The 12,491-nt window shown below is 45.5% G+C and overlaps 1 protein-coding gene across 2 annotated transcripts in view; it reads right to left on the bottom strand.

Annotated features, from left to right (window-relative positions):
- Positions 1 to 11,762, bottom strand: part of ATP6V1C2 (ATPase H+ transporting V1 subunit C2) — a 55,683-nt gene extending 43,921 nt beyond the window's left edge. Inside the window, exons 1-3 of one of the 2 annotated variants that reach the window (XM_024118590.2) lie at positions 11,680 to 11,762; positions 10,351 to 10,505; positions 7,666 to 7,733 (exon numbers count right to left, since the gene is read on the bottom strand). In XM_024118590.2, the coding sequence (XP_023974358.1) occupies positions 7,666 to 7,733; positions 10,351 to 10,479 (197 nt within the window). In that variant the 5' untranslated portion in view covers positions 10,480 to 10,505; positions 11,680 to 11,762. The remainder of the gene's footprint in view (positions 1 to 7,665; positions 7,734 to 10,350; positions 10,506 to 11,679) is intronic. The other variant, XM_028496556.2, reaches the window with a different exon arrangement.
- Between the last annotated feature and the right edge of the window lie 729 nt (positions 11,763 to 12,491).

Genomic DNA, 12,491 nt, shown 5'->3' with positions numbered 1-12,491 from the left:
TGATTCACTTTGTTATACAGCAGAAACTAACACACCATTGCAAAGCAGTTATACTCCAATTAAGATGCTAAAAAGAAAAAACTAAAATAAAATAAAGCAGCTGTTCTCAATCACGGTTCCAGGACAAGCAGCAGTATTAGCATCGCCTGAGAACTTGCAGAAATGTAGATTCTCAAGCCCCACGTCAGACCTACTGCATCAGAAATTCTGGAGTGGGCCCAGAAACCTGTTTTACCAAATCTTCCAGATGACGTGACTCACACACTTTGAGAGCCCCTGTCTGACCATGCCATGCCAAGGGCCGTCTGCCGCAGCCCCAGTATCACTGGGAGCCTGGGAAAATGCAGAATCCCAGGCTCAGCCCAGACACACTGAGTCAGACTCTGCATTTTGTCAAGACCCCCAGGGGACTCGTGTGTGTTTGAGAAGCAGTCTAGAGCTCTAGAGCCCAGTGCTGTGCAACAGAAATAGAATTGAACCAGACATATAATATAAAAATTTCTAGTAGCCACATTTTAAAACGTAAAACAACTAAAATTAATTTTAATAATATATTTTATGGAAGTAACCCAATATCCCCTATATTATTATTTTAACAGGTAACCAACATAAAAATATATTGAGATATTTTACATCCTTTTTTCTGTACGTACAGGTTCTTCAAAATCTGATGGGTATTTTAAAATTCACACATCTCGATTCAAACTAGCCACATCTCAAGTGCTTAGAAGTCCCATGTGGTCAGTTGATGTCATTCTGAACAGCGTAGAGAGAATGGAGAAAGAAGGAAAGCTTCCGAATGCTTCTTACAAAGCCACCACTTTTCTTACACTAATATGGCTTTTTAATTGTGTGCTGTCACACAATAGACCAATTTTTTTTTTACCATCTTTATTGGAGTATAATTGCTTTACAATGGTGTGTTAGTTTCTGCTTTACAACAAAGTGAATCAGTTATACATATCCATATGTTCCCATATCTCTTCCCTCTTGTGTCTCCCTCCCTCCCACCCTCCCTATCCCACCCCTCTAGGTGGTCACAAACCACCTAGCTGATCTCCCTGTGCTATCTGCTTCCCACTAGCTATCCACCCTACGTTTAATAGACCAATTTTAATACTGTGGTTAAGAATGAGGACTCTGGCAGAAACTAACACACCATTGTAACGCAATTATTCCCAATAAAGATGTTAAAAAAAAAAAATCAAAGGGTTACATTTCAGGAGACAAAGCTTGAGCTAGAATGAGATTCAAAAAGAAAAAAAAAAAAAAACAATGAGGACTCTGCAGCCAGACTCCCTGGCCTCTAACTTTAGCTTCATCAATTATTGAAATCTCTGGGCTGTCACAGAGTAGGCATTCAATAAATGTTAACTATCATTATGTTATGATAACATTATGATGTTAGTATTATTGTTATTCATGATTACTGATGCAAAATCTTACAACATCAGCAAACAGAGTTCAACATCCCAAGTAGGGTTTCTCCTTGGAATGCAAGGATGATTCAATAATTATGATATCTATTAATAAATATACCATATTAAGGTCAAGGAAAAAGAAAGAAACAACATAGGACCAATTCATTATATGCCACAAAAGGAATTTTTTAAAAATTACAATACTTATTCCAGATAAACTCTTAGTAAAACAGAAACAGATACTTCCTTAGCATGATAATAGTATATTTAAAAACAAGAGCTCAAAGATATTTAATGGTGAGCCACTAAAATTATCCAAATTAAAGGCAGGAACAAGAATACGATGTCCACTACCATCACTGACAAATAAACATTTTTCTGGGCTACTACCCTCTGCAATTAAGCAAGAAAACAAAATGAGAGAAAAGCAGGGAAAACTGTCATTTACAGACAATAGGATCACATGCCTAAAAACCTTAGAAAATAAGCTGAAAAATCATTAGAAACAGCAAGGAAATTCCATAAGTTGTCAAGTCACGTCATTAAGTTACTGTGAAAAATCCCTATTTACAAACAATAAGCATTTAAAGAAAAGATCTCATTTACAATAGCAACAAAATAAAAACTGTAACACTTGGGAAAAAATAAGATATTCTGCAGGACCTTCTGAATAGACCATTAAAGCTTTACCAGAGGAACAAAGAAAAAGAACTAAGTCAATTGAAAGATGAACTGTGCTCATGGAAACACTCAAAGTTTTAAGAATGTTAATCTCCGCTAATTTCAGTGCAATCTGAAATGAATCATGAATAGGATCTTTGCAAATCTGTTTGTGCTAAGTAGATATCTCGAAATAAAACTTGTAAATATTGGGTTGGATCATGAATGTGCATGTGTGTGTGTGTGTGTGTGTGTGTTTCATTTTGTCTTTTTTCACCAGGGAAGAAACCACACAAAACCCTAATAATGGCTACCTATGGGGAGAGCGACTGGGGTGAAAGTGGAACTTTCAATTCTCTTTTTGTACCTTTTTATACCGTTTGATTTATTTAAATGTGTAAATATATTACTTTTTTAAAGTGTCAACAGTAATTATCTGAGCAATGAATAAAACACAAGTAAGACACTTTTCAAGGTCTGTATTAAAAAATACTATTAAGCGTCCTGTTGGCGCTGGTGGGAGCCACTGAGAGGAAGGGTAGGCACAGATGGACACATGGGTGAATTAGTGAATCTGGTTCAAGGGTCTATTCCCCCTCCACTGCCCCCAGCCCACCCAGCTCTTTCTAGGAACTTCTCTCTGGGCATGTTTCCTCATCTGGAACATGAAGGAGTTCAATTAGATCTCTAAGGACCCGTTCAGCTCTAATATTCCAGGATTCTTTCTTCCGTTCATTCATTCAGCTGGTCTTCTGGACCTTACAGTCTAGCTGGGAAGACAGACAGTCAATCAAATGATCCCACAAGAAAATGTCCAAGGCCACCATGGAGGGTGTTATGAAGAAGTGGGCGCACTCAGTTGTCCTAGGAGAGGTCAATCAGCAAGTCTGAAGGCAGGGGGTGTGGGTGAGAGGAGAGTCTGGGGGAGCTGAACAGGATGAGCAGGCGGTAACAGGGGTGAGTGGGGTATACGGAAAGTTAGTCATTCCAGAGAGCAGGAGGTCAGCTCACACCAAGCAGCCCTGAGGACAGCATGAACAGGCATTCGACTGCTATTTCTGTAGTGAATCTAAACTGCGTCAATGCAGGTAATCTCATCCTGATGTTCTTACAGTGACAGAGAAGAGAAGCTTGGGTAATTTTTTTAAATTATATTTTTGCTTCTCTTTAGAATGCCCTTAGAAGAACCCACTTCCTAAGACTTGCATCACTAAGCAGACAGCCACACTCGGATATGGAATCTTTGATCAGCCAACCCTCAGTCAACTTCACGGAGCCACGCGGATAAAGGAAAGCCACCAGCTATTCCGCAAGCCAGGTAATGCACTCAGGGGCAGCTGACGGTCACCAGAGTACCAGAGAAACTCATGAGGTGCCTCTGACAGCCCAAGCGCCAGTGAAATGTAATATTTTAACCAGCACTGCAAAACAGGCTAAGATACTGGGAAGGACTCAAACGTAGAAGAGAAAAAAAAAGGGAGGGAGGGCTCTTTTAAAGGTAAAATCATTTGGTTTCTCAGAAGTCCATTAATTACAGTGCAAATACAGAGTAAATTACCAAAGACAGCATGGAGGAATAAATCAAAAACAAAAGAGAGACTCCAGTAAGCAAAAGCTGCCTTCCAGCTACGTGGAAAAACACTCTAGTGCACCGAGTAAATAAATAATAAAAGGATGTGGAAACAATACACCTTGAAAACTCCTGATCCTTCTCTGTTCTCCTGGCCAGCAGCAGTGCTGACAGGTTTATGCTGCCCCGGTTACATACCCAGCTAGCATTTATTTATCCAATAACACCTGCGTACTTTGAACTGAAGCTGATCTCCGTATTTTATTAGTGTATCCCATTATTTTACCCCAAACTCCAGCATGAACCCCCAAACAAAAGTTATCTGGCCCCTAGACTAGATAAATGCTAGAAATAAGAATTTCAGGATGTTCAGACCACACCGCTTTTCTTCTCCCCGTGAGAGGAAGGCTCTTGGGAATACACACCCACAAGGAAAAAATAAAACAATGCACCGTGATTTTCATTCTTCCATACCTCACCCTGTTTAAAAAAACAAAAAACTCTTTAATTCACTCGGGTGTTATCTGTTTCACAATTACAGCCTTAATTTGGCTTACTCACGCATCTTCTTAAACACAAGTAACTTGTGCAACCGATAGGTACCGGACAAAACACAAACGCTTACTGAAAAAAAACAAAGAAACAAACAAAAAAGGAAAGTGGAAGTGATAATAATCCAAGATCACAGAATTTTATTAGAGGTGGAGGGGTCTTCGGTGAATAAGAAAGAGGTTACGGACTTGCACCAGGGAAGAAAACTGGTAGCAAAGAAAGGTCTAGAAAGGTCTAGAAAAATAAAAATGCTGACTAGCTGTCTTTTCTGCAGCAGGCCTGAGAACAATTCACATTTTTTTTTTTTTTTTTTTTTAACAATTCACTCCCCTGAAGCCAACACTGCTGCACCTCACTGGATAGCCTCGTCCTGAGGTTTGTCAGGGCGGCCGAGGAAAGGCATCTCCAGCCCAGGCCAGTGGGCTGGCCTCCACGGTATCTGTTAGACCCACCTCCCCAGGGGGCAGAGCAGCCTAAGAAAGGAGCTGATATTTAGGGATCAAGCCACTTTTTCTTGGATGTTAGTTTTTCATAGAACACTTCCTGGGATTTGCTCATTCTGGATTCAACATGATTTCACTTCCCTTCATTCCTCCCCGAAAGCACAGAGAGGATCACTACTGTCCCATTTCATAGATGAGAAAGGCGAAGGTTAGCTTTCTTTCTCGAGGACTGTGAGCTACAAACTGCTTGGTGATGAGGATTGCCTTTATGTGGTTGGTCCAACATCCCACATAGAGCAAAATGTTACTCACAAAGGATTCTTTTTATTCTTAGGTGATGGGTGGCAACTGGAAGACAGAAAACTTAATTCCTAGCCCGTGGCACCAAGCTGCAGATTAGAAACCTCAAAGTATGATCACTAGAACTCCTAAGTATACAACTTCCATACAAATGCATCAGAAAAGGCAGTAACATGCATATCACCATTCCACTGAGAAGGTAAAAAGCACATGTCCACAGGCCCTGAATATAGGAAACCCTCTATTTAGGATCAGGCAGTCAAACCCTGGTCTCCCCTGGTCATGCAGATTGGTAGGTGTATGCCTTGGCCCCTGAAGACTCCTTCCTCACCTATCTCACCTGTATTTTCCTTAAAACCAAGTGAAAACACTTGTTAAACAACAGTTTCATCTTCACCAAGACAAGGAAGTATTATTATTTAAAATCTACCTAAAAGGTAAATTATGGCAAATCCATATGGTATAACATTACAGTGGACTAGGTAACGGTGAGATCCAAAGAACAAGATATGAAGCGAAAAGCAAGTTACAAAATATGTGTAATATGGGGACATCCCTGGTGGCGCAGTGTTTGAGAATCCTCCTGCCAATGCAGGGGACGTGGGTTCGAGCCCTGGTCCGGGAAGATCCCGCGTGCTGCGGAGCAACTAAGCCCGTGCGCCACACCTACTGAAGCCCGTGCGCCTAGAGCCCGTGTTCCACCACAATGACAAGCCCGCGCACCACAATTAAGAGTAGCCCCTGCTCGTCGCAACTAGAGAAAGCCCGTGCACAGCAACAAAGCCCCAACACGGCCAAAAATAAATAAATAAATTTATTTTTAAAAAATATGTGTAATGTGAAGTCACCTTTATTAACATATGTATGCATAAATAATACTTATGTATAGAAAAAGTTGGATGTACATACTGCAAATAAAACAAATATGACATATCCAGTTATCTCCGGATGGCATATTTACAAGTGATTTGTATCGTATGATTTGTATTTTTTTTTATGCTTTTCTATGATCTATAAATATTTTCCAATGATTATGTACCAGATTTGTAATAATTTTTTTAAATAAATGATTTGAAGACTAACATATCCTCATACACTTTTGGTGGGAGTACACATAGGAACAACTTCATGGAAGGGTAATATGGACATATCTGTAGATGTTTACATGCAAATACTCCTTGATGCAGCATTTCAACTTTTAATTATCCCACTCCTACATGGGCACAAAGAAGTACAAAAAAGGACAGTCATTACAACATCGTTTGTAATAGCAAAAGACTAGAAAACTTAAATGTCCATCAATAAGAAAATTCAAATAAATTAGGTTACATTTATTCAAGGTAATGCAGCCAGTTTAAAAAAAAATGCAGGGGCTTCCCTGGTGGCACAGTGGTTAAGAATCTGTCTGCCAATGCAGGGGACACGGGTTCAAGCCCTGGTCCGGGAAGATCCCATATGCCGCAGAGTAACTAAGTCCACGCGCCACAACTACCGAGCCTGCACTCTACAGCCCGTGAGCCACAGCTACTGAAGCCTGTGTGCCACAACTACGGAAGCCCGTGTGCCACAACTACTGAAGCCCGCGTGCCTAGAGCCCATGCTCTGCAACAACAGAAGCCACCGCAATGAGAAGCCCACGCACCGCAACAAAGAGTAGCCCCCGCTTGTCGCAACTAGAGAAAGCCCGCACGCAGCAACGAAGATCCAACACAGCCAAATAAATTAATTAAATTTTTAAAAAAAGATTAAAAATAAAATAAAATTATTTTTAAAAATGCAATTATGGACTGACATGAAACTATCTCTAAGAAATGTGATTAAGGGGAAAAAGCTAGGTGCAGGGCTTCCCTGGTGGCGCAGTGGTTGAGAGTCCGCCTGCCGATGCAGGGGACACGGGTTCGTGCCCCGGTCCGGGAAGATCCCACATGCCGCGCAGCAGCTAGGCCCGTGGGCCATGGACACTGAGCCTGCGCGTCCGGAGCCTGTGCTCTGCAACGGGAGAGGCCACAACAGTGAGAGGCCCGCGTACCGCAAAAAAAAAAAATTCAAAAAAGAAGCAAGGTGCAGAATATATGCTATAGCCTGGGCTCTGCAACGGGAGAGGCCACAACAGTGAGAGGCCCGCGTACCGCAAAAAAAAAAAATTCAAAAAAGAAGCAAGGTGCAGAATATATGCTATCATTTGTGTAAAATTATTTTTAAGAATATGGTCATATTTATTTGTACATGTACAGGCTGTCTCTGAAAGGTTCTCCTAAAAATTATAATAACGTTGCCTTAAAAGAGGAAAAATGAGGGGACAGAAAACTGAAAAATAGGTGAGAAGAAAACAATTTTCACTGGATAGCTTTCCTTTGTATTTGAATTTTTTACTACGTGCATATGTTCCTACAAAAACAAAACCAAACAAAAAACTTAAAAAGCCTTGAGGGGAAAACTGCACCAACTGTTCTTCTAAGTGTTTTAGTACCTTATGCCATAGCCCTCTTCATTTTGAAGGCAGCCCCCCAAAAAAACTCTGCCTCAGCCAACAAAACTATGCAAGGGACCCCCCGTGCAGCTATGGACCTGGCACCCTCACGGAGACCTGCCCTGGCTCTTCCTGTGACTTCCAGGACCGGGTTTAGGCAAGTATGGCCTCAGCCAAAGCAAGAGCACTGTGTCCTCTGACAACAATGTCAAATTCTCACTTGTATGTAGTAAATAAGAAATATTTTACCTTTCAGCAAAGATATCGAGTTTCCCCAACTCATCAGAGAGGCCAAGAAGGGAATCCAAGGTCCCCACCTAGAAAGATCGGAGAGAAGTTAGATGCTCAGGCTTTGTAGCTCGTGGGGGGCACAGGGTTTCAACTATAGTGCAGGGAATTCTTCTATCTTGACTCAGTTGTCCTTGGTCAATGGTGAAACTGGAAACTGAGAAGAGCTCTCAAGGGAAATCAGTGGATTTTGGATGATTATTATTATTACTATTATTATTTTTTTGGCCAACAGGATAAACTGTCATTTCTGCCATAGAAAGGAGTGGCTATGTGTCATGGTCTACCCTCAGCTTATTTTCGTCTACGAATGGCAGTCTGCCCTTCAGGGGATTAATCACCACAGCCAAGGAAGCAATGAGACAGAAAGCAAGTCAAGGAAGTTATTTCTGAAAGCCTTTCTTCTCCAAGGCAGTCCAGCCAATCCCTATCTCTGGGCCTCTTTGCCGTTATAAACAATGATCTTGCTGCGGCAAGGGTAGCTTTTCTTCCTGCTCCCATTCATGAAAGTCCTTTTCTTTACAGATTACTTATGACAAGCTGTTTCTTGTGGAAATCATTACTGTGTCCAAGATTGTATTTAAAGGTCTACTCACAGAATCAGAAGGAAAAAGTCTGTTATCACATTATCAACCACCCATCAGATGTTGAAAGGTAATCAGGGAACTATGAAGTCTGGATATTCCTAGTGTTGTTTCTTTTCAGACAACTTAATTTTAAGCAACTTTGGGCAGAAGTCAAGTCTTTTTTTAATCTTTGTACCCTCGGGTCTGGCACAGCACTTCACATGCAGTAAGCAATGAGTGGGTGCTTAATTTACTAACCTTCACAGTATCTGACGCTGGACAAGCAATGGCAGGTTTGAAAAATCAGCAAAAGCTGTGGGTTGAGAACCCAGTGTTGCCACTTACCTGCTCCACAACCCCAGCCTCCTTTCTCAGCGCATCCTGATCTATAAAGTGCAAGCTGTGAAGATTCGGGAAGACGCGCTTAAAGAGCCTGGCCCCCAGCATGCCGCTCCATAAACACTAGCAGATGTGGTAGCATCATTAACAGCTATGCAAAAAAGCCAGAGGGGCAAATTGAGGTTTGAAAGAGGATTACACAGCAGTTTACCAGAAGAGCCACCTCTGGGTGTTTAGCACCATCCCTCCAGAACCCATGACGCATTTGTAGGGCTGAAAGACTGCCTTAGGCTTCTTCTCCTTGGAAGAAGCATGGCAAAAAGTCCACTCTTTTTGATGTAAGAAGATTGCACGTATCTTGCTCCTCCTCCATGTTTGTTTCATTTTAAAATCTCTTTCTGGGACTTCCCTGGTGCTCCAGTGGCTAAAACTCCGCATTCCCAATGCGGTGGGCCTGGGTTCGATCCCTGGTCAGGGAACTAGATCCCACATGCCACAGCTAAGAGTCTGCATGCCACAACTATGAGTTCGCGTGCTGCAACTAAAGATCCCGCGTGCTGCAACTAAGATCCGGCGCAGCCACATAAATATTTTAAAAATAAATAAATAAAATAAAATATCTTTCCGCCATCTGCCCAGTTGTCACTAAATCTCATTCCTTCTCTCTCCACCAAAACCAGAGGGATGCTGGATTGCCTGCCTTGCTCCCAGTTCAAGAACACAATCAAGGATGAACCTCTTGGGCTTCCCTGGTGGTGTAGTGGTTAAGAATCCACCTGCCAATGCAGGGGACACTGGTTCTAGCCCTGGTCCGGGAAGATCCCACATGCCACGGAGCAACTAAGCCCATGCACCACAACTGCTGAGCCTGCGCTCTAGAGCCCGTGAGCCACAACTACTGAAGCCCGTGCGCCTAGCGCCTGTGTTCCGCAACAAGAGAAGCCACTGCAATGAGAAGCCCGAGCACTGCAATGAAGAGTAGCCCCCGCTCACCGCAAGTAAAGAAAGCCCACGTGCAGCAAGAAAGACCCAACGCAGCCAAAAATAAATAAATTAATTAATTTTTTAAAAAAACGATGAACCTCTCCTGGGGTGGCGCAGTGGTTAAGCATCTGCCTGCCAATGCAGGGGACACGGGTTCGATCCCTGGTCTGCGAAGATCCCACATGCCGTGGAGCAATTAAGCCCTCAAGCCACAACTACTGAGCCCACACGCCGCAACTACTGAAGCCCATGCACCTACAGCCCGTGCTCCACAACAAGAGAAGCCACCGCAATGAGAAGCCCGCACACCGCAATGAAGAGTAGCCCCCGCTCGCTGCAACTAGAGAAAGCCTGCACGCAGCCAAAAATTAAAAAAAAAAGGATGAACCTCTCCAAGCCTGCACATTTAAAGTATATCGTTGGTCTTCTTAGACGTTGAAGATAAAACAGGAAGAATCTGAGAACTCAATGAGGACCCAAGTGTGTTTAAGACACTCTTTCCACTTTTTGAAGACACTGCTAGCTGCACCCTTGTCTCCCTCTCATTCTGTCCTGTGGCTCTAAAAAGTCCACAAGCATCACAGTTAATTTGGGGCTATTCGTGAAGTCCCATCCAGACCAGTCCCCCAGTCCAGCTTCACAGCCAGGCTGATCCTCAGCATTGGTGCCGTTGTCCTGTTGTTCTCTCCTTGGCTTTCCAGAAGACGCCCACACCACCCCAGCCCATCACCTCCTTCCTCCTCCTGGGGTATTTTACCTTGAAGTCAGGAATCATGAATTTGGTGTTATAAGACAGGTTTGACTTGGAGGTTACTGTATTCATCCTCTCCAGCGCTTGCAAATTTTCCTTATCTCCAGGGGCAGAAATTAACCAAAACTCGGACATGTTTCCAGTCTTCTTTTATCCAGTTACTAACCAGAACCACAGCCACATACACAAACAGAAACAGGAGAGAAGTGTCAAATATCTCTACCTGTTCACCACTCCCTTCCCTCAGAATTAATCCTCTCCACTCTACCCATTTCCTGTTCCTTCCCCCCTTTGACTTTCCAGTTCAGATTCTACAGTTCCAAGGACAGCCATCCGCCCAAAGCTTATCTCCACTTGGAAAGCCCTCAGGTCTTCGTAAAGACTTCCAAAGACCCTCCTTCCCAGGGCGGTTCTGACTGGTTTCGAGGAGAGAAGGAGGAGGGGGAGTGTGATTCCTGCCCCTCCTACTTCAGCGGAAACCCCATTCCTGGCATCATAAAATGGGGTCCAGTAAGCTGGACTTGGGCACCTTCTGGACTACTTCTCGCCCTTCCATGCTGCATCTCCAGGGATGTAGGATTGGGGGCTTAGAGGGGTGGTGAGGCAGGAACCAGACAAGGAGGCACTTCCACAACGGGCAGGCTGGGCAAACCCAGATCTTAACTGACCAACCTTGAGACTGGAGTTAGCTTTACAACGACTTCAGGAGAACCCCTTTCTTTATAAAATAAGGAGGAGAGAGGGAAGGTAAGGGGGCTATTAGAGTCGTTTTTCCACAAGCCTAGGTGTCTATTCTGCAGAGGTGGGTAACGCGCTGGGTCCGGCTGGGAGTTTCTGTCCAGCGTCTAAAGTCGATTAGCTCTGCTCATTCAAACGTGTACACACCCACACCGTTCTCCCCTCGGCCTGTTTCTCCCTTCCATCGCCTCCCAAAACGCCTCCGGGTGGCTACGAAGAAACCAGGATAATAGCCAGAGACCCAGCGTGCAAGCTCTTCCTGCTGACCTCCGTCTCAGCCCCTCCAAGACAATCTTAGTCCCTCCCAACGCTGCGCACGCCGAACGCAGTTCCTTTCGCACTTGCCCGCTGGTGGCCTGCGGACAAACTGGCCCTGCGCAGAACCTGGGGAGATGCCACCTGCCCGGCCCCTGGGAGGGCGCAGCAGAGACGCCGGTTCCCTGGTTCCCACGGGGAAGGCTCGGCCCTGGACGGCGCCCCTGGGCCGAGGCGAAGCGGGGACCAAAGCGACGCGGGCGGCTCGAGCTGGGCCCCCGGTTGCGACGCGCGGCCTCTCCCCACGCCGCCTCGGGCCCCCGACCCGCCGCGCGTCCTTACCGGGAGCCCGCGGGCCTCGCGGGCTGGGGGCGGGCTGGCGCGGGGCCGGAGCGCACGGCCGGCTCCCGGGAGGCAGCGGCTTCTGCGCGACGCCCCGCCCCGAGCTTTTATCCGAGCGGGAGGCGGCCGCCCCGCTGGACATTTGCATACCGGGCCGCCCGCCTCCAGCCGCCGCCGGGCAGGGGGCGCCCGCCGGGCCCCTGCGGCCGCTGGGCCACGCGAGAGGCAGGCGGATCCAGCCCTTCGCGGCTTGGCCGAGATCCCCGAGCTCCGAGCGGCTGGGCTGGGTCCCGGCGGGATTCTGGGGAGCATCGCACGGGGTCCCCAACCCCACGACGGAGCAGAGCGGACGACCGAGAGAAGCGGGGGAGGCGAAGCACTCGGCACCCGGACACCGCCGCCTCGAGTCTCTCCGCCTCCGCCCCATCCCCGGACAGTGACAGGGAACAGGGTCTCAAGGGGAATCACCGAGAGCCAGAGCTGACCTGTGGAAAGAGAAGCAACAGGCTCGCCTATGTTTTGGAACACACACCTGGGCAGAATAATCTTCCTGTTGACGTGGGCGTGAGCTTGCCCTTGGTTGCCAAGGAAACCCTCCACTGCAGGATACGCCCACCTCACCTTACCCCCTTCCTAATCGCCTTGACTTACTATCTAGCACCACGGTGTGAGTTTATGATCCGTGCTGTTTGGAAGAGAGGGAAACCCCAGAAATTAACATGTGAGTGCTTTTTTTTTTTTTTTTTTTTTTTTTTTTTTGCGGTACGCGGGCCTCTCACAGCTTGGGCCTCTCCCTTTGCGGAGCAGAGGGT

The sequence above is a fragment of the Physeter macrocephalus genome, chromosome 12 (assembly GCF_002837175.3).
Source record: "Physeter macrocephalus isolate SW-GA chromosome 12, ASM283717v5, whole genome shotgun sequence".
Taxonomy (NCBI): domain Eukaryota; kingdom Metazoa; phylum Chordata; class Mammalia; order Artiodactyla; family Physeteridae; genus Physeter; species Physeter macrocephalus.
Note: the sequence above shows the minus strand (reverse complement) of the source record. Positions and strands in the feature narration are given on the sequence as shown.